This window comes from Thunnus maccoyii, chromosome 17 (assembly GCF_910596095.1).
Source record: "Thunnus maccoyii chromosome 17, fThuMac1.1, whole genome shotgun sequence".
Lineage (NCBI taxonomy): Eukaryota > Metazoa > Chordata > Actinopteri > Scombriformes > Scombridae > Thunnus > Thunnus maccoyii.
The window spans coordinates 24711842-24732132 of record NC_056549.1 but is presented as its reverse complement, the minus strand read 5'-3'; the positions used below and the strand labels follow the sequence as shown (position 1 = coordinate 24732132).

The following is a 20291-nucleotide window of genomic DNA, read 5'->3' as shown; positions in this document are numbered from 1 at the left end:
TATATGAGAAATGCATTGTAACTGCGTAATTTTAAAAGCCTTTACAGTGTAAAACACGAGAAATGAAAATGTCTTCTTTTTTCGGTCATTTATAAAACAAAAATAAATTAACTGTGATGGAATATGATTCGACAGAGACTCCAGTTTTGTGCATTTAACTTCCTGCCATGGCGCACATTCAGGGTCCGTTTTGAAGACTGATAAATTGGATCCTGACTCAGCGGTCTTTCACCAGGAACACCGTCACCTCATATTTTACAGCAGACCTGAGACATGTCCTCAGGAAATCTGCTTCTCAACATCAGGTTTTGTCCATTTCCTCCTTCATGTTTGGCTGCAAAGTCACTGATGGAGGTTTGGATACCGGTTCTTCCTCTGGTCTGCTGATATTTTCCCATCCTGAAGATTTAATTGGTCACCTGCAAACACAAACATATGAACACACATTTGCACTCCCCTTAATCCTCATCACTAGATGTTTAACCTTGGCCTTCACACTTGACAGGAGTTTAATATTAACCCTAAATTCCCTAATAACCACAAGTCCTCATCTTTTAATTCCTCTTAAGTGATTTATAGAAGTGTAAGAACACACACCTATTTGCTTCCCCTTTTGCCTTTGATTTTCTGGATCTCCTTGGAGCTGAGGATCAGCATGCCGTTCTTGAAGCGCCCGACCTGACCTGAGGGAGCCGAGGCCGAACCAGAGGACGCGTTCTTCTTCTTGTCCCTGCTGGAGATGGCGGCATATGGAAATGCAGGTTTCAACCACTGACATGTAGCTAGGCAGCCTGTGTGAACATCTGTTAATGTGGGATTTTCTCTCCAAAGCTCAAATGATGCCAAATATACTGAAGAAAGATATTATGCAAATTACCGGTGCTGTGTTTCTATCCACAGGTTATGATGAATTCTTGTTAATCAAGGAGACATTCTTGTGTTTTAGACTTACGTATTTAAGATAATTATATACTATACAGCTTCAAGGACACTTAAGGAGAGAAAATGTTTGCCAGCATGTAAGTCTTTCACTTTACACCGCCCTGCTGCTGCTTCGTGATCCATGAAGATCTGTAATGAGGGAAATGTTTACAGTCCACCCACCTTTGATTATTCTGCTTCTTCTTTTTCTTCAGGTCCTACAGAGCAAGGACACATAGTTAGAATTGTTATTTATTCATTTATTATTATTATCATCCCCATAACCTTCTAACTAACAACCTAGCAATATATATGTTCACTTATATGTAAAATTAGGGCAACCCATTTCATGCATAACACCTCAGACTAACTGAAGGCGCAGGTCTTACCGGTTGAACCTCCTCCTTTGCTTTCTGCTTCTTCTCTTTGATCTGCTGCTGTAGCACCTTGTAGTTGCAATACTCCTTCTTAGGAGGCTGATCAGGAGAGAAGAATTACTGTACGTCAACAAGTTGGTCACTTAGCTGTTGGAACTTTGGAAAAACACTAAAAGAAATCAAATCATGAGTATTTCCAACTTTGGAGGAACGGGAGGAAAGTTTTCCTTACCCTGGCTCCCAGCATGACTGCTCTGTCCTGTTCAAAAACACGCTGCTGCTCCTTCTTATAGCCAGTGATTCCAAACCGATGCACCTCCAGACGAGCCTACATACAGTACATACACACAAATAAAAGGAATGTAATTTTATAACATGTAGAAATCATAAAATAACAATATTCACATCACCTGTCACTAAATCTGTAATTAAAGCAGATGTTTTAATTTAGTAAATCAGCTTTGGAGCAACATCAATATAAATGCCACAGGAAATGTCTTAAAGAAGATATAAAGTGTGATAAAATTGTCACCTTTTCCAAATTGAGTTCTTCTAGCTGGTCGCTTTGCTTCTTCTCTTTTATCTGAAGGGGCTGGACGTGAAGACATCACACATCCAAAGGCAACAAAGACAAAAGGAGAAAGAAAATGAAGTGAATGGATGGTGACAGGAAGAGTATAAACAGAGAAGGTTAACTATGGGTCACATGGTGGCAGGTTTTCAATTCAAAACAAGTTTCTAGGAGGAAAGACTTTTTATAAGAAGGTGCTGCATTTGTACACATAGCTGACTTGATTCAGTTCTTTGGTAAAGCTGCTGTAAAAAGTAATTGATCCTAGAGGAGATGATTTTTAGTTCATACCACTGTAATGTCAAAACTACCTTCCCCTTCAGCCCTGTTGCTTCAGGTGACCGAAAGGATGTTGTCACATTTCCTGTGAGAGAATATAAACTTCACTTCACCCCTCCTATGTTCCATTTCTACTCCATTATGCTGTGAGGAAGTGTAGTACCTCTTTGTGCAATAAAACTATTTTTCCTTTGTGCTGTATAGAGTTTCAGATTCATTACTAAGTCTGACTGGCGACACTCTACGTAAAATGCAGCACATAAGATGGTAAAAGATGAAGATTTCACAGAGCAGATCATCTGTTTTCATTTTTTCCTTTTCAAACTTATATTGGCTGCATGGAAATGTAAATTCAATATGTCTGTTTGACCTAAAAAAAAATCTGTATCTGTCTATCTGCTGAAATATTAAAATATATGAGTTACCTCATCTGTCACACTGGTTACACACACTAATATCACAATAATTAGATTTATATTAAAATGCAATCCAATAAAGACATCTCAAACAAGCAAAACTGAGCTCTGAGTGTCCAGACAGTTTTTGAGTTGTTTTTTATAACACAAGTTGCATAAAATGATCCAACCTTGGACTTATGATATCATGAAAGTCCTGCACAACGGTGTGCATCAGTTAAGCTTCTGACTATATTGTTTCAAGACGACGGAAAGCAGAATGCAGCTCTATAAGCCTCTCAGCCTCAGTACAGTATGAGTATTGATGACAATACCAAGACTAAAAAAACTTTATTACAGTGTTATGAAGGATAGCTTGTGTCCTGAACTAGCATTATGAAATTGATAAAGTTGCTTTCTTTCATTTTTCACAAGCTGAATGATCAAGAGATAATGTGGAAAAAGCAAGAAAACAGGAAAAATAAAATGAAATGGTGTGTTCAACAAGCAGAAGCTGAAGAGGAAATAATCATACCTGTACATAATGTTTCAACAAGCACAAAGAGCAGCAGGGGAATACAGACAGATATAGTCTAGATGATACAGCATCCTAGAACACAGCAATTTATAATGGGTCCGTAATTTTCTACCAGTTTCTACTTTGCTATTCTTAGATTAAAAGGCTAACAAATGTAATACAGAACTAAGGGTGGCACCAGAGGAAAACAAGTGTGTTCTGGACCTTGTAAGCCTCAGCTGTGTTCTGATATATATGGAATAAGCTAAAAACAATCATAGACTTACAGGTATTTTGTCAGGTGCTGGCGTCGGCTTGGTCTTCTGTTTCTTAGTGGGGTCCTGGAAGGTCACTACCTCCACCTGACTCACCTGCTGCATGGTAGGACCTGAGTAAGACATGATACCTTTAACAAGTGAGAAAAGGAGACATACAGAAAACTGTGCTGGAATATGGGAAGGTATAGGTGGGAGGCAGAGTTACAAAACATATTTTAGTGGCAGCCTACCTGTTTGCTGAGGAGTAGTGTTGTCAGCCTTTGATTGTTGCTGCTGGTGAGCAACACCAAAATGCTCCGCTCTGTTGTCTTCATTGTCAGCTGAAGGAGCGTCTTCTTCTTCCTCCTCTTCCTCACATCTCTTCCGTTTTCCCTTCTTCCGATACTTCTTTTTGGTTGCTGGTTTATTACCTGCACCATCAAGTCAACAACACAGGTACCAAAAGTGTGAAATATCTGATTCCAGTCCCTGTAACCTTAGCTAAACATCATCATCATTTTACAGGGTTTATGTCCCCTTGTGGTGTTTATGTGAGGGGCTCATGAGGAATTTAATAAGATCGGCATTACAGACTTTAGTTTTGCTATGATTTCCAAGTATACATAACTGCTGGCTGTTAGATTCAATTCAATTAAACTTTATCACTACAAGAGTATGCAAATGCAAAGCAACTCACCATCAACAGATGCACATGCAATAAACAAAGGAGAAAAAAACTATTGATAACAAAGCTAAAAACAATAAAAGGCTATTAGATTGAAAATCAATATGTGGAATTAGCATAAATACCTTAATACAAAAAATTCAATATCAAAAAATCTGAAAATAAAACACAAATTTATGAAGCCATAAAACAGCACACAAAATTGACATAAGAGTAGAGACAGTGGGCAGTAGAGTTCAACATCTGTCTCTGTAATTACACATCAGCTTGCTAACTGATTATTTGAGTTAACAATATTTACCAATGATCACCTCTGTGATTGTAAATAAAAATATATTGATCCTCGACTTCCATGGAGTGATTAGTATAGGCCACTAATATACAAACTTTAAACTTGCACAGGTCCTTTACTACTTGATATAAATATAATGTATTAAGAACTATATCTTTCTAAACAGGTGGATAAAAGCCTGCAACTGAAACAAGGGTAAACATGCCTGTATGTCACTGTTAGACCATCATGATCACTGATGGTTAATAAGACTGTAGAGCAGACGTTTATTCATTCATCCTACATTACTAAAGCACATGGAAATACATCCCTTTAATAGGTTTTTACTTCTGTTGCACCGATTTAACTTTCCATTGTGTATTTACATGCTAAAACAAGTAAGAAAGGAGTAGTAAGTTAGTAGGTTTCTGACGGCCTATGAGCTAGCCGCCTAGCTTGTTCACTACACTTACCAAAGTCATACAGTTTGTCCAAAACTTGTTCAAGAAACAGACAATCTTCGTCTTCTTCTCCGTTAGCTTTGGAGTTCATTTTAAGTTAATGGTACAGGCAGGTTAACAAAAAAGAGAGCAAAACAGATGCTAACTCGCTGAGGCTCAACGATAGCAGCCGGACAGCATGAATGAAAACAAACTGTGGAAGCACGTGGGGGCGGTCCTTGCGGGCCACCGTAGATTTGCGTGAAAATATACGGAAAAGTCGGCTGGTAGTAACACGCCCATGTGAAGTTGTTCAAGTGCCGACATCAACCAGGAGCATTCTTTACTAAGAAGCAGGACCACAGAAATCCTTCATGCACATATAACATCCCTGGAAGCAGCGTGTATGTGTTTGTAAAGAGTGACGCAGTATGACATCCAACGCTGTTTGTTCGGTATGTAACTGTTATGCTTTGCTAGCCAGAAGGCTAAGCTAACTTAGCTTTCACTGTTTGGCATTTGACGTTTCATTCAAACAAGTGAATAACACATTCATATGTGTGTGTATATAACAACACAGCTTCGAAACATACTGTTCTGTACTGTAGGTGATAATGTTACGGACATTAACAAGGCAGTTTATTGATTTACTTCGCGGTAGTTTTATACTACATGCCACTGTTATGCAATATGATATGCAGCGACGGTTTGAATCACTGTGGCAGAACTAAGTTAATCAGTTGATTTCTTGCCTTTAAACTGTGTAACCTTAGCAGTGCCTTAACGGATAAGTTCACATTTTTTCAAGTCTGTCTTAAAATAACAGTCAGGTGGCCATATGAACATTTAAAACAGGTTTTGCTTGTCATAGTCATTCCTCCTGTTCATATTGACAATTAGAAGATCCCTTCGTGATGCACTTAAGCGATGGGGAACAAAATCCACAGTTCTCCTTCTGTGCAAAAATGTATTTAAAAGTTTATCTGAAGCTACTATTAAGCTTCAGTCGTCCAAATGAGTCAAATCAAGTAGATATCTTTCAACATTACAGTCTTTTTTGTGCCAAAGTCCCTCTTTTTGTTACTATTCTTCCACCGCAGCTCAACAGGGAAACACTGTCTGAGGAAACTTGAAGAGGGAAATTGATGCTAAAAAGACTGTAAATGTGTCAGATATCTACTTGATATGACTAACTCAGACTGCTGCAGCCTCATATAAGCTTCACATCAACTTTGAAATGCATTTTTACACAAAATGACTGTGTGTGAACACACTTGGGATTTTGGCCCCCAGCACTTACATTGAAAGCACAAGGGGGGAAAGGGATCTTTTAATAGTCAGTATGAATAGGAGGCAAGGCAAGTTTATTTGTATAGCACATTTTAACAACAAGGCAATTCAAAGTGCTTTACATAGAGCATAAAAGGCATCAAGACAGATTATAAAAGCAACACAAGGCAATGTAAAAAGACATTTAAATACAATTAAAAGTTTTAAATTTGGAAATGAAAATAAGTTAAAATAGAATAAGACAGATAAAACTGGACAATAAAAAATACAGTGCAGTGTATGATATTAACCCTCAAATTTGGTTTAATAAAAGGCAAAGTCTTCAGCTGTGATTTAAAAGAACTGAGAGTTGCAGCAGACCTGCAGTTTTCTGGGATTTTGTTCCAGATATGTGGAGCATAAAAACTGAATGCTGCTTCTCCATGTTTAGTTTTGACTCTAGGGACAGAAAGCAGACCTGTCCCAGATGACCTGAGAGGTCTAAATGATTCATAATGTAGCAGCAGATCAGAAATGTATTTTGGCCCTAAACCATTCAGTGCTTTATAAATCAATGGCAGTATTTTAAGATGAATACTTTGACAGACAGGAAGTCAGTGTAAAGATCTGAGAACTGGAGTGATATGATCCACTTTCTTAGTGTTAGTGAGGACTTGAGCAGCAGTGTTCTGAATTAGCTGCAGCTGTCTGATTGATTTTTTTTTTAGGGAGACCTGTGAAGACACCATTACAGTAGTCAAGTCTACTGAAGATAAATGCATGGACAAGTTTTTCCAAATCCTGCTGAGACATAAGTCCTTTAATTCTTGATATATTCTTTAGGTGATAGTAGGCTGACTGTGTAATTGTCTTAATGTAGTTGTTGGAAGTCAGGTCTGAGTCCATGACTACACCAAAATTTCTGGCTTGGTTTGTGGTTTTTAACATTATTGATTGAAGCTGAGTGCTGACTTTTAATTGTTCTTCCTGGCTTCAAAAACGATTACTTCAGTTTTATCTTTGTTTAACTGAAGAAAATTCTGGCACATCCAGTCATTGATTTGTTCAGTGCACTTACTCAGTGCTCGTATTGGACAATAGTCCCCTGGTGATACGGTTATGTTAATTTGTGTGTCATCTGCATAACTGTGGTAACATATTTTGTTATTTTCCAAAATCTGAGCCAGTGGGAGCATGTAGATGTTGAACAGAAGAGGCCCCAGAATGGAGCCTTGGGGAACTCCACATGTCATTTTTGTCTGCTCAGATGTGTAATTACCAATAGACACAAAGTAGACCCTGTAGAAACAATACCTGCTTCTAACATAGTGCGATGTTTTGCTTTTATCTAGCATAGAGATCCTATGCTGAAGAAAAGAGATGATTTTGAAGACATGTTGGAAGAGAGGAGGAACTCCAGCGACCTCAGATACGCCCTCAGATGTTACACTCCTGTTCTTTACAAAGGAGTAGCTCCCTGCAAAGCCAACCAGCTGAAGAACATGGTGCTTCAGTCTGAGCAGATACACTATGTCATCAATCAGGTAAGTCATAGCTCATCTGAACTTGAAATAAGCCAGGCCAATATATCGGCTGATATTAGTTGTCGTAGATATATTGCAATTGGCGTGATTTTAGCCGATAAATGACATCAAATTCAAGTATGGTTATACAGGATGGATGTTCTTTCAAGGAAAACTGGTCAGTGTGTGAAATGATATTAAGATTACGTTCCATAGAGGGCATATTTTTATGCTTATGCTTTAATGCTTATGCTATAGTGTAAACTCTGTTATTCTCTCTAATTATGTTTTCATGTCTTAATTAATAAATATGTAGTATTTGTGGTAATTAATGCCAGTGGTTTCCTAACTTATAGGAAAATATTACCATAGTTCCTAAAAAGTACATGCGTGTGCTTTGGCAAATACACAGCTGACAGATGCTGAATACATTTACCACATTATGCTGTTCTGGGAAATATTTTATTTTGAATGTCCAAGGTTTCCAAAGAGATGGGCAGGGCTGTTGATGATGTCCAGGAGGAGGCATCAGCCATCTTGGAGGAGATGGCTCACCGCCTGCAGCTCAGCACTGTTCGCTTCTTCGCCTTCACACTCAGCAAGGTTTTTAAAACCTTGTTCAGGAGCATCTGTGTCAATGAAGAGGGCATCCAGAGAGTGAGTATAAACACAGACACTAATGATTAAGTGTCAGTGAAAAGTTAAAAACACTTTAGAAGACTGACAGACACATACACACCTAATATGTGTTTGTATTGTTGTTAGCTCCAGCAGGCCATTCAGGAGCACCCGGTAGTTCTGCTACCTAGTCACCGTAGTTACATGGACTTCCTGCTTATGTCATACATCCTGTACACCTACGACCTGGCTCTGCCTGTCATCGCTGCCGGCATGGGTAAGCATGGGAAAGAACAAGTGTGTGTGCTTAGGTACCAGCTTATTAGATACACATGTACAAGCTGTCCAGGTTTTGTTGACTTTGTGTCAGAGAGGTGTTGATTCTACTTTATCGTGTTTTTGGAGGACGTACTCTGCTGTGTTTTAGAATGATTTATATTCATATTGTCCACATTCAGATTACCTCTCAACATAATTCAGTCCTGTACTGCACCATCACTATTTGCGTATAAACTTACAGTCAGTATTTCCCTGCAGACTTCATGGGGATGAAATTTGTTGGGGAGATGCTGCGCATGTCTGGAGCTTTCTTTATTCGGCGGTCATTTGGTGGAGACAAACTGTACTGGGCTGTTTTCTCAGAGTACGTTAAGACCATGCTCAAGGTGAGGATACTGTTATTTCCTCAGAGACTTTTTTGTTTAAAGTTTTAAAGGACATTTGTTGTGCCCGTTTTAATAATTTAAAGGCCTGATCACAATTGGTACACAGAGCCCACCAGAAAGAGTGAACACAGTCCATACAACTTACAACTGTGATATTATTTCTGTATTGAATGCACAACTTTGGGAGAGAGTAAATACAATCAAGTGTTTGTAAATGTTTTTTTTTTATTCCAGAATGGATTTGCACCAGTTGAATTTTTCCTAGAGGGGACCAGAAGCCGAACGTGCAAGTCTTTGACTCCAAAGTTAGGTAAGTCACATGAAAAAGCAACCACAAGCTCTCCCAGCTTTCTATGGAAAAACAAAATTCATAATCTACAAGTAATCTGTAAAACATTTCCCACTGGATGTTTGAACAGATACTGTGTTTTGGTTTTTCTGTAGTTTCTTCTGCCAGTACAGCTTCTTAAAACATACTGAATATTTGACAAAAAAACAAAACAAAAAGCCCGGATCATACATTATATTTTCAACATGTTTCAACATCATTTTGCGAATTTTTATTTGTGGTACAATCCATTTTCACCTGATGTAACCTTTTTTGTTCAATAATCAATATTTTTCTGAGTGTCCTATCTTTGTGTCTTCATCCAGGTCTGTTGAACATAGTGATGGATCCATTCCTCAAAGGGGAGGTATATGATGTCAGCTTGGTCCCAGTCAGTATCAGCTATGAGAGGATCTTGGAGGAGTCGCTCTATGCCAGAGAACTACTGGGTGTACCTAAACCCAAGGAGTCAACTTCAGTGAGTCACCTAAACACTTGATTTGGAAAAATCCCAAATCAGTGTAAAAATTCAACAGCTGCACCCTTTTTTCTCAAAATCTGAAACAATCTTTTAATCAAAAGTCATTTTGCAGCCTGAAAGAAAATTGATACATACATGAGAATTAGTTTTGGCATTTTAAATTGGCTCACATGACTAGTTGAAATAAATGTTTATCACCAGGTATTGTCAATTTTTTCCACCACGGTAAAATTGGGAAACTGACTTCTGGTTTTTGGTTGTCCATGTCAGAGATGAAACATTTTAACATTATGCTAATTTACCAAAAGGGGTAAATGAACGAACAGAGTGCTGGAAAGTGAGTTTTATGGTACAGACATAGAAATATGTTAGTGGTGTAGGAAGTCTGTATGAGGTTTGTTTATCACTACATCATCTCTCTCTTACAGGGTCTGTTTAAAGCCAGAAAGGTCCTCAGTGAAGACTATGGCAGTATCCATGTGTACTTTGGTCAGCCTGTGTCTGTCAGAAGTATATCCCAGGGCAGGGTTAACCGCTGCCAGTTCAACCTGAAACCAAGGTATGATGTACAAGCATTAAACTATCAGTGTAAAAACTAAAGGAACGCCCAGGCATCCAGTGCTGTTACTGCTATTTGATTGTTTTTACAACATGATTAGTTCTTGAATTAACTTCCTCCACATGTCATGTTGTGCATCAGTAAAGCTATTGTCTCTTTTCAGGAGTATAACAAGGCTAATAGGCCTTCTATCTAGATTTTATCTAATCAAGATTGCGCTATCTTCAGTATACACCCTAAAAACGTGGCAAAATTTGACATTTACATACTTGAGACCTGTCAGTAAATCCCTCATCATGCTTGTTCTGAACCCACTGATATCTGATTTTGATTTTTAAAAAGCTTGTTACTGTTTCACCTGGCAGCCACCTCTTGTAAAGGTTTGTATCATGTTCCTGGTTGTATGTATCCTATATTTTGTAGTAGCTTTTCCACCCCTCATCATTCTTGTTTAATGTAATTCAGTTGATCTTGTCTTTAGTCTTTTAGCTTATAGATTCCTCCCCCTCTTGCACAAGTGTTTGTTCACTTTTTAATTCATGTATAGTTGAGGATATGTAGATAAAAGATGTTTTTATAATATGTGGCTGTCCTTGTATACAAATCTAAAAAAAATCAATACAAAATCTTTTTTTTTTCTAAAATAAAAATATATTTCTTTTAATGTGCAAAAATAATTCCATATACTGGTTATACCATATTTTCTGCAATTATAAAAACATGGCCTGACTGTAAGCTTTCGCTGTCCAGACACATTCCCAGGAGGCCCAGCGAGGAGATCCACAGCTTCGTGAATAACTCTGCCTACAGGTTGGTAAGGGCACAGGAGGAGAACATGGTCCTGAAGCCGTGGGTCCTTCTGGCCTCCCTGCTGCTCCAGAACCACCACCAGAACCAGGCGGCGGGGCAGAAACAGGGGATGGTGCTGGACGAGTTGACTGAAAAAGCTGTGTGGCTCAGGGACCTCTCCCGGCAGTATGGAGCCTTCCTACACTGGCCTGGTACAGTATGATCCCAGTCCTCCCTCTCAGGCACATTCACTGTTGTCACAATGATACTATTGACTTTGTGCTCAAGTGAACTGATGAACAAGATGCCTTTGTTGATTTTCAGATGTAGTGGTTGAAAAGAGCTTATTAGTGGGAGCTGAAGTGATATTAAGTAATCTAGATATAACTAATGATGATACTGTTGTGGCGTTATTTGAGACCAGAAAAAGATTTATCCTTGAAACCGTAAGTACTCCTTATGGAGTAGATTATCTGATTAGATTCAGATTAAGACCATCTTGCTAGATACATTTGCATATTGGATAGCTTTAATGCAATATGTAAGTTTTAATCACAAGTGCTCACGTCCCCTTATTCCTTTCTCTCTGTCCTGCCTTTTCGATTTTGTCGATAAGATTTTTTAATTCTCTCCCTCAGACCACATGCCTCCATCAGAGGTAGTTTCCTCCAGTCTCTCCCTGCATCGAGGTCTAGTGAGGATCTCTGAGGGAAGAGTCCAGCTGGCAGTGGAACAAGGTTTATATTTATTCATTTGTTTGTTTCCTCTTTCCTTGATTTTTGTATTTCCTTGTTATTTTTTGTTCCTTGTTATATCAAGAAAAGTCCTACAAAGTTAAGTTACAGTGTATATTTTAGGCTTCTAGCTTTCACTTAAAGTATGTTAAACATGCTTGAAAAAAGTAATGTACTTCAGATGTGATGAGAAAACTTTCTTAGTTACTTTCTTAAGTACAAATCTAGCTTTTAAAAACTTGACATTAACACAATTACAGTCCAACAATGGTGCTTTTTTTGGCTAAAATGGTCTTAAGAACTCTTGAGACGTCTAATTGAAGCAGAAAAAACGATCCTATATGTGGATGAAAGGCCAACCATTTTGGTTTGCACATTTGCATCCAAACCCTTATATCAGGCCACTTTTTGAAAGACATTTTGCTCGCTACGCTGTGGCTATTTTATGTAGCTGCGTTCAGTAAAATTGAGAGACCAGACATCCACCAGACAATATGTAATGTTAAACAACAAGCTAGCTTTTACACATTTACAGTTTCTGAAAAAAATATACAATATCTGGAAAATAAACCATCTTTCCCTTATGTGTTGCCTTCATCTGACATTAAACATGATCTTGAAGCAGGAGGACAAGTGAAGCCAGAGGAACCTCACAGCACCATCACTCCAGAAGAGGATCTCTTGAGCCAGGCAGTCGTCGTACTCTCCTGCGCCTCCTACAGGAACCAGGCGCTGCACGTCTTCATCCGACCGGCGCTGCTGGCCTCAGCCATACACACTGCCACCTCCAACAAAAAACGTAAGTGTGACACATTGTGAAATGTGATAGAACAACACAGCCCAGGCAAGTAAAGGGAATAATCCTACAAACTCAGTTATTTTGTCGCTATAGTTTCACATCACTTTCAGGGATTTCTCTGTTTGCTGGAACATTTACTTGAATAAAGATATTTTCAACTGTGTTTGTGACAGAAAATAGGATGAGTACCTTTCATAGTCACTCAATAACAGCTGGCTTTCAATGCATAAATTTGTGTAAAAAGGGTGTCAGTTTTGCCTCAGGAGACAAAGGCATACAAATCCTTCAGAAGGGAAGAGAAATTCCACAAAATGCAATAGATTTAAATCCCTTTCAAGGAATTTTGTGCTGGCTGAGCACACCAGTTTCCACTCTTAATAGTTCAACATATTTATACCAGAAAGCCACATGGTATAGATGGATATTTAGAATACAAGTATGCTGCTTCTCCTGCATGTAAATCATTGTGTGTTTTCCAGAGGAGGTCTATAACAGTTTCAGCTTCCTGAGAAACATGTTCTCCAATGAGTTCATCCTCTGTCCTGGGGCTACAGTGCAGGTGAAGAACATTTGTATTCTGTTGTGCTTGAAATAAATGGCCCTGCAGTAAATTACGGTAAGGCCCATTAGACATGTGGTTTTCATTTTTCACTCTTGTCATGTGTCCTGTAGGATTTTGAGGAGGCCTGTTACCTGCTGGTGAAGACTGGAGCTCTGCAGGTTACTCAGCAGGAAGTTCTTGTAACAGAGAGAGGACAAAGAACCCTGACCTTCCTCACCAGTATGCTGGACCCTTTTCTACAAGGATACCAGGTGACGGGGACACACACACTGTAGTTTTGTGAATGTTGGTTGTGTTGGTTTTGTATACAGGAGGCTAGTTGTGTGCATATCTAATCCTGTATTTAGTCCAGGTGCAGGATAATAGATTCAGATGAGGAAAAAGAGTATTTGCAGACTTTAATTAAGTTTCTGAAATTATCAGGCATTGTTTGAACGTTTTTGGAGACTTGATAGAGTTGAAAGTCATATAAAGTTCCTTGTTGTGTTCCAGTCAATTTAGATTTTTAAGTCAGATTTTTTTTTTACAATGTAGCGACAAGGTTCTTTTGTCCACTCTTTCATTAATGCAGAAAACATTATATATCATGCATCTGCAGCACTAAACAGTATTTTCCAGTTTTACAGATTTATTTATATTTAATTATTTTTAAATTGGTCTCTAAATGTAATGTCAAGTCCCATTTAACATATCTTAGGACACATTCATGCATATGCACATGTTCTAAACAGGAGAAAACTGCATGCAAACATCAAGACTTTTTTTCATTAAGAAATTGATGTTTAAGCAACAGAACTCTTAATATCAGATGTCCTTTAGAGGGTGTTGTCAACACATTTTTGACCTTAATATCTGCGGTGTGTGTGTGTGTTTGTGTGTTGGGTCCAGGTGGTGTGTCGGTTCCTGTGTGAAGAGGCCACTGAGGCTCTGACAGAAAAACAGTTCATCCCCGCTGTCCGCAAGTTCATCATCAAACACCTGCTAGCAGGTTTCTCCCTCTTTGCCAATTTTTTCAAACTGTTTCTTCCTGTGTTTTTATCTCAACCTTCAACAAAATATACTGATTTTGAGTGGTGTCTGTTTGTTATCCAGGTAGACTAAGATACACTGAGGTATTGTCATCTGACCTTCAGAAGAACTCTCTGGCAGCTTTGCTGAGGCTGGGCGCTGTACGGAAAATCAAAGGGTATGTTGGTTTTGATCATCCTTGTGTCCCTGGTTGGTTGGATAGCCTAAAGCAACAGCTGACTAAAATGAAAACACAAGCTGAAAATACAACAGTCCAATAATAGCTAGACAGCATATCAATGAGAAAATGAATTCTCTGGAAACTACCAGGACCTTGAATAATATTACACACATATTATATGTGAAGTGGGTCGACAGATATTTTTTATTTATATTAGCTTAATTAATGAATCTAATCAGTATGGTTATATAGTGGTCATATTCAGTTCATCATGTTGCTGATCACCGGACTTTTTTAAAGCTGAGGTGCTTGTTTCGTTTTCCATTTCTGAGTGACACGGCGCTTTGAGCTCCTTTTTGTTCTGTTCTTTTCCTTTTACTTGAGAAATCGGTTTATTGGTCATGAAAAGTGAGTTACAGCCTTATGGTACGTTTGTATCCAGTCAAGTCAGTTTTATTTATTTTGTTTTATTTATGTAGCCAAAATTCAAAAATCACAAATTTGCCTCAAAAGGATTTACAGTCTGTACATAATACAATAACCTTTATAATTAAACCCTCAATTTGGATAAAGACTCCCAAAAAATCCTTCAGTTGTGTTGTTATTGCAAAACAAAAAATGAATCATTTGGTTTCACCCAAATAACAAAATCCAATATTATCTCACTTGACCTCTAGTGGTATCCAGCCATTCAGTGTGTTTCTTTTTTGTTGGGTTTGGTTTTTGAGATTTCTGCTTGCACCCCAGTACATCTGAGGTGAAAGGAATTGCGTTTGTGATGTTCACAGCATTGAAAAACGACTTAAAAAAAAATCAGCAGCGCCATATTTCAAGAAACGGTGTCCATTTTACTCTGGATTATGTTGGAAATGCTTTCAAACAGTGAAATAGTGCCTACATAAGCTATGATTCAGCAGCGAGTGTGAACACAGACTTGTTTTGCTCTGAAAATAACCTTTCCTTTCAATGGTTTTACTTCAGAGCGGAGCAAGGGACTTTAAAGGTCAACAAGGTGATGGTGAACTCATTGGAAGACACTCTAGGTAAGAAACAAGCTGTCAATTGGAGCTTAAACATTTAGTTGGCTTCAAATACAAAAATGAAGGAAAAAATAGTGTTTTCTTTCCAGGCTTTTCAAAAAATCTAATTTGTCTCTTTGTCTAGGAGGAAAACTCCCGACTCAGAAAGCTGCTGTCGCTCGACTTTAATTCACCGACCTCGTTAGCCAAAAAAAGGGACTGAGAAGGGTCGAATCTTTGTACCTGCATATGCAAAACGCAGCGTTTTCTCAGCTCATCTCAGCGCGGTACAGTACAAGTCGACCCACAAAGGCAGTCCAACCTACCTGCTTTCTATAAGAGACGGAACAGAAGAGGTGCCATCCGCAGACCTCTTTTATTTTCTTTTTTTCTTTCATTTCTTTCTCTTCTCTGCACCTCTCCTCTCAAAATGCCTTTTTTTCTCTTTTTGAGACTCTTCTATTAAAACTTTTTTCTATACCTACATGAAACCAGATGATGAGTAAGGCCTTTGAAGGTGTTTTGCTTAGCTCTTTGTCTCATTCTGCATAACTGACCTTTTTGTTACGAGCAGCCTTGTGAAAGCCTCTGAATGTGCCAACTCCACTCAGGATAGTGGCCATTCTCCATGACTGCATTTGATATGTATCCTTCTATTCTCAGTGTGGCTTTTCTTTGTGTTATTTTCAGTCTCCTCTTTCATATCAACTTCGGTCTGTCTCTGTTTGTTGTTTGCTGTTAGTTTCTTTTAGTCTTGTCTGCTTTTTTTGAGCACTTTAATGAATTCCCTCATGCACTGTGGTGTGGACCTATATCCTAACTCTCTTTTGACACTCTTTTTTTTCAGTATTCGTGTTTTTTGTGGAACAAAAGTTGCTTAATTAGGTGGATGAAAAATTTGGGAAGTTGCATATTTTAGCTTTTGGTAAAAATGATTTTCTATTGTTCTGTATGAACTTAAATATATTTGAGTTGAACTTGCCACAAACCCAGGGCCTACTTCAAAAGTAGTTGTGCCAGGTTGCATGTTTGGATTTAAGCCACCTTGGTTTAAGTTTGCAGCCCATCTTCAGGCCCTTTGCCAACACTCCAAGTTACACCAACAAGCAGTGCATTCATCTTTGTTTACACAGTGGAGATAATACTACAGGTCAGATGCCACATTATTGCCAAACACCAGATAAAATTGCCGTTAGTTTTACTGAAGCACTACCAGCTACACCAAAGGAATCCAATGCATATTCTTTGTCAAGGTTGAAGAAAATTTGCATTCTCTCACATTCTCAAGTCTAAAAATAGTTGCCGAAGTCACATCATAGTTACTGATTTTTACTGACTGACTCGACTGATTGAAGTCGGGATGTTATAAAGTTGTTTAATATGCAGTCTTTATTTATTTCCAAAGAAACACACACATTTGATATCATTTTGTTACAAGGGAATAAAAGAAAACAAGAGCATTAACTTGAGCACAGAAGCTCAGCTCATGAAAGGTCACTAACACAGAGGAATAACAGGCCAACGGGTGATTTGAAGACTCAGGATTACCCACTTAGCTGACACATTGTTCAGAAGTGTGTATTTTTTATCAAAGTTTCCGAACTAAAACTAGAGTAGTTTAAAAAAAAATCCTTATATTGAAGCTATTTATTTGGTAGTTAACTAGCAGTCCCAGTGTCAACATCAGATTGTGGTTTTTACAAATACAGGCAGAGCTGCGATGGAGGCAGAAACGTCATTGGTTGAGTTACAGCTGGTGGTAAAACCAAACACCTGCAGAGTAACTTTAGACTGAAAGTTCTGTTCTACACTGAACCTTTATTTTCACTGCAGGAACATATCGTAGCTCCAATTTAGGTCACAAGGCAGCGTTCACATGGGATTAGCTGGCACATCCATTGACAAGTTTGAATTGGAGCATTATGGGATGCATTATTTGTGTGCAGGCCTCGAAAGTGGCTACACTTACGTTGAAATGTTCAACTACTTTGAGCTTTTAAACGTCTCCATCAGTGCACAAGTCTCACTGGAATAATGAGACATCATCTGTTTTGTTTTTTTTGTTCGTTTTTTCTAATTGATCCCAAATGCTCATATGAAACATCACCAAATTATCCGAGTAATATAAACAACACCACTGTCTTGAAACATTAAACACTAGTTCTTCAGGTTTCACTCACTGACGTTAATTCAACCAATAAGAAAGCAGCTCTGCATCCTAGAGGTGTTTGTACAACTACGATCTGCATGTCAACACACACTTCATCCAAAGTGCAAGTTAGTCAGTGTGAGTGCTTTTGTGGTTGAATTGTTTTTTTTCCCCAAAAGTAACAGCTTTTATAGTATGCCTAATGTGTCTTTGTATGTGTGTGTGTGTGCATTCATAATTATAACTATGTGTTAAGTGTGTATGTTGGGTGAGGCCTTTTAGTACTGAATGTACAGGCTGATGAAGAACAAGAGCATGTTAATAAAGTGTTTTGAAATACAAACTGCAGCCTAGATGGTGTCTCTTTTTGGGTCAAGATGTGCAGATGGATTAAAATTCACTCCATCATCCTCTGATATCAAATGCTTGATAGTCAGCTGATAGAAAGTCTTTGATCTTTTTTGATTAACAACTAAAAATGGTCAGTTTTAATGGTATTGTGTTTACTCAGAGACAGAAAAATAAAGATTTCAAAGTTTTAACCTGACAGCTCGCCTCTTCAGGTTCAGACTTGTTAGTATTTACCCGTGCTGGTGTTGGAACTGATCACCTGTGGTACCAATTCACATACTTCTCACTGATCCTGGAAGTCATGGAATCTCATTGAATTTTAAGAGTTCAATATTTAGATGCTTCAGTGTGAAGAAGGTTCTTAATACATTGAAATATAGTCATTGAAATTCAGTTGAAACAATGGTTTTATGGAATCTAGACCTCTAAAAAACATTTTTCATAATGGGTACAATATGGTTGTCTCTACATCAGTGGTTTTCAAATGTTTTGACCATGACCCTGTAAAATAAAGCAATATCTACTTGTGACCCTTTGTCACATGTTGCATGTCTTTGAGTTATGAGCAGTTCAGCCAAAGAGGGATTTTTCTTGCACAGTTTCATTTAAAGGTCTGAAGGTCTGAAGAGGTGAAAGTTTCCAGTAATACCGAAAAAAGCAAAAAAACAAACCCAAGAAAAAAGTCAGAAAATATACACACATGTATCAGAAATATGTTTTTTCTTTTTATTAAATCTTTTTAATCAGCTTGTGGCTCTCTAAAATTTATATTTCGAATCTCTTGTAGGATCTGGACCACAGGTTAGGAACTAATGTTGTGCGTCATCTGTTTGCCTGTTCCCAAACTGAAATTACTGACAAATAATCAATCTTTGGGATTGCAGCTGAAGCCCCCTCTACACTACACACACATAAAAATGTAATAAATATTCAATTATTTTAAATGAGAATAGAATCAAACAGTAACATTGGAAATAAAGTAGAACAAAGTATATAAAAGTAGCACTAAAAGAAGAATTTAAAAAACAGCTATATTACACTTACAAGGAATATGCAGTTACATATATACATATAAATAATATATATACAGTACTGTGTAGTACTGTCAAAAGTCAAAGATCTCTGTGCACAGTCATGTTCAGGTACATTACTATTAGCTATAGAAACTGGCAGGTTTACTGCTCTTCCTAAAGAGAAATGACTTTGTTTGCTATGTGATTTAAGTGAGACTGAAGATGATTCCATCTTATGTTTTATTGATCATTATGTGATGTTCTAAAGGCTACACTATTTGGTAAAATGTCCATAATTCCTGATGAATTTTTCTGGATGAATGTCTATTAAAAAAATCTTGAGCTGTGTTTCAGGAAGGGAACCTTTTGTGTGGCTGATTTTATTTTTAAAGCCTGGTAAGACAAAGTTCTTTGTTTGCAATGTAATGTAAGACTGTTTGTTCTTGTCTATGTTTGACAAATGTTTCACCACTGCAACTGTGTTTTGGTGTCATGTAAGTCTATGTGGGCTGGACACTTGTAAGTGCATGACACAATAACTAACTAACTAACTACACAGAGCCCCCACAGAGCCCTGATCTCAACATCATGGAGTCAGTCTGGGATTACGTGAAGACACAGAGGCAGCTGAGTCGCCTAAATCCATAGAAGAGGCAACTTCTCAAAGATGCAGGAACAACCGACCCGCCAAGTACCTGAAAAACTGTGTGCAGATGTATTGAGGAGAACTGCTGCTGTTTCAAAAGCCAGGCGTGCTCACGCCAAATATTGATTTTATTTAGGTTTCTTCTGTTTACTGAGGTTTGTATGAAATTAATTGATAAATAAAAACTATATATCATTATTTTAGAAAGCATCCTCACTTTACTCAGTGCCTTAAACCTTTGCACAGTACTGTATTTATGTATGTGTATATATTCAATACCAATCAAAAGTTTGGACACACCTTCCCATTCACTTGAATGAGAAAGTTTGTTAATGTAATATGCAAGTTGTAGTACAAGAAAAATTTAGGTATCAGTGGGAGTGAGGTAATGGTATGATAATGTGCATAACAAGACCAAAAATAACAGAATAGTTCAATGTAATGGTGCAACATACAGAAGTAGACATACAGTATATAGTACATAGAACTGAGGTTGTGAGGAGAGATAAGGTATGGAAGACATTATATTGCATCAAACTGTCACATACAGTACTGCATTTTTCTCTCGGTGCAGTTAGAGAACAGCAAATATAACCAACCTCTAGGTGTCAGACTTGCCTCGCTGTTAGCCTCTCAGTTCATGGCAGATTGTTTATGTACACACACACACACACACACACACACACACACACACACCCTATCACAGCAGCATTCTTCATCATGTTTTGTGGCTCATGCTGCTGAGTAAGAGACTGCTGCCACCAAATCTACCACTTTCCATCCATATTGCCCTTTCTCTCGCACTCACTCAGTCTCTGACAAATTAGAGGTTCATCCAAAGTTGCCATTCCAAATTGCTTATACACTCTAGTCCATCCATCCAT

The 20291-nt window shown here is 38.0% G+C and overlaps 2 protein-coding genes across 4 annotated transcripts; one reads left to right on the top strand and one right to left on the bottom strand.

Annotated features, from left to right (window-relative positions):
• Positions 1-73: 73 nt before the first annotated feature.
• On the bottom strand, positions 74-4936 carry c17h1orf131 (chromosome 17 C1orf131 homolog). 2 transcript variants are annotated; one of them, XM_042390110.1, is made up of 9 exons: positions 4747-4936; positions 3569-3748; positions 3348-3466; positions 1831-1890; positions 1531-1626; positions 1311-1397; positions 1105-1139; positions 598-733; positions 74-419 (listed from the first exon to the last, which is right to left on the bottom strand). In XM_042390110.1, the coding sequence occupies exons 1-8, from the start codon at positions 4823-4825 to the stop codon at positions 598-600; spliced, it is 792 nt and encodes a 263-aa protein (XP_042246044.1). In that variant the 5' UTR covers positions 4826-4936; the 3' UTR covers positions 74-419. The 2 variants fall into 2 exon arrangements, with proteins under 2 accessions (XP_042246044.1, XP_042246045.1); XM_042390111.1 differs by having other exon boundaries at positions 3348-3448; positions 4747-4933.
• A 53-nt stretch (positions 4937-4989) lies between these two features.
• Positions 4990-15454, top strand: gnpat (glyceronephosphate O-acyltransferase). Of its 2 annotated transcripts, none has more exons than XM_042390109.1 (17): positions 4990-5168; positions 7335-7526; positions 7986-8162; positions 8271-8400; positions 8661-8788; positions 9023-9098; positions 9443-9594; positions 10026-10156; positions 10907-11157; positions 11584-11682; positions 12305-12478; positions 12958-13037; positions 13151-13291; positions 13929-14028; positions 14133-14226; positions 15211-15272; positions 15394-15454. In XM_042390109.1, the coding sequence occupies exons 1-17, from the start codon at positions 5145-5147 to the stop codon at positions 15435-15437; spliced, it is 2055 nt and encodes a 684-aa protein (XP_042246043.1). In that variant the 5' UTR covers positions 4990-5144; the 3' UTR covers positions 15438-15454. The 2 variants fall into 2 exon arrangements, with proteins under 2 accessions (XP_042246043.1, XP_042246042.1); XM_042390108.1 differs by having other exon boundaries at positions 12302-12478.
• Positions 15455-20291: the final 4837 nt, after the last annotated feature.

Bases quoted from the DNA above. Each gene is read 5' to 3' on its own strand.
- gnpat (XM_042390108.1), top strand. From the start codon at position 5,145: ATGACATCCAACGCTGTTTGTTCG. The intron at 7,527-7,985 runs GTAAGTCATAGC...TGAATGTCCAAG, and splicing joins TACACTATGTCATCAATCAG to GTTTCCAAAGAGATGGGCAG. The intron at 15,273-15,393 runs GTAAGAAACAAG...CTCTTTGTCTAG, and splicing joins CTCATTGGAAGACACTCTAG to GAGGAAAACTCCCGACTCAG.
- c17h1orf131 (XM_042390110.1), bottom strand. From the start codon at position 4,825: ATGAACTCCAAAGCTAACGGAGAAGAAGACGAAGATTGTCTGTTTCTT. The intron at 1,627-1,830 runs GTGACAATTTTA...TACTGTATGTAG, and splicing joins AAGAACTCAATTTGGAAAAG to GCTCGTCTGGAGGTGCATCG. The intron at 1,398-1,530 runs GTAAGGAAAACT...TCTCCTGATCAG, and splicing joins CAGTCATGCTGGGAGCCAGG to CCTCCTAAGAAGGAGTATTG.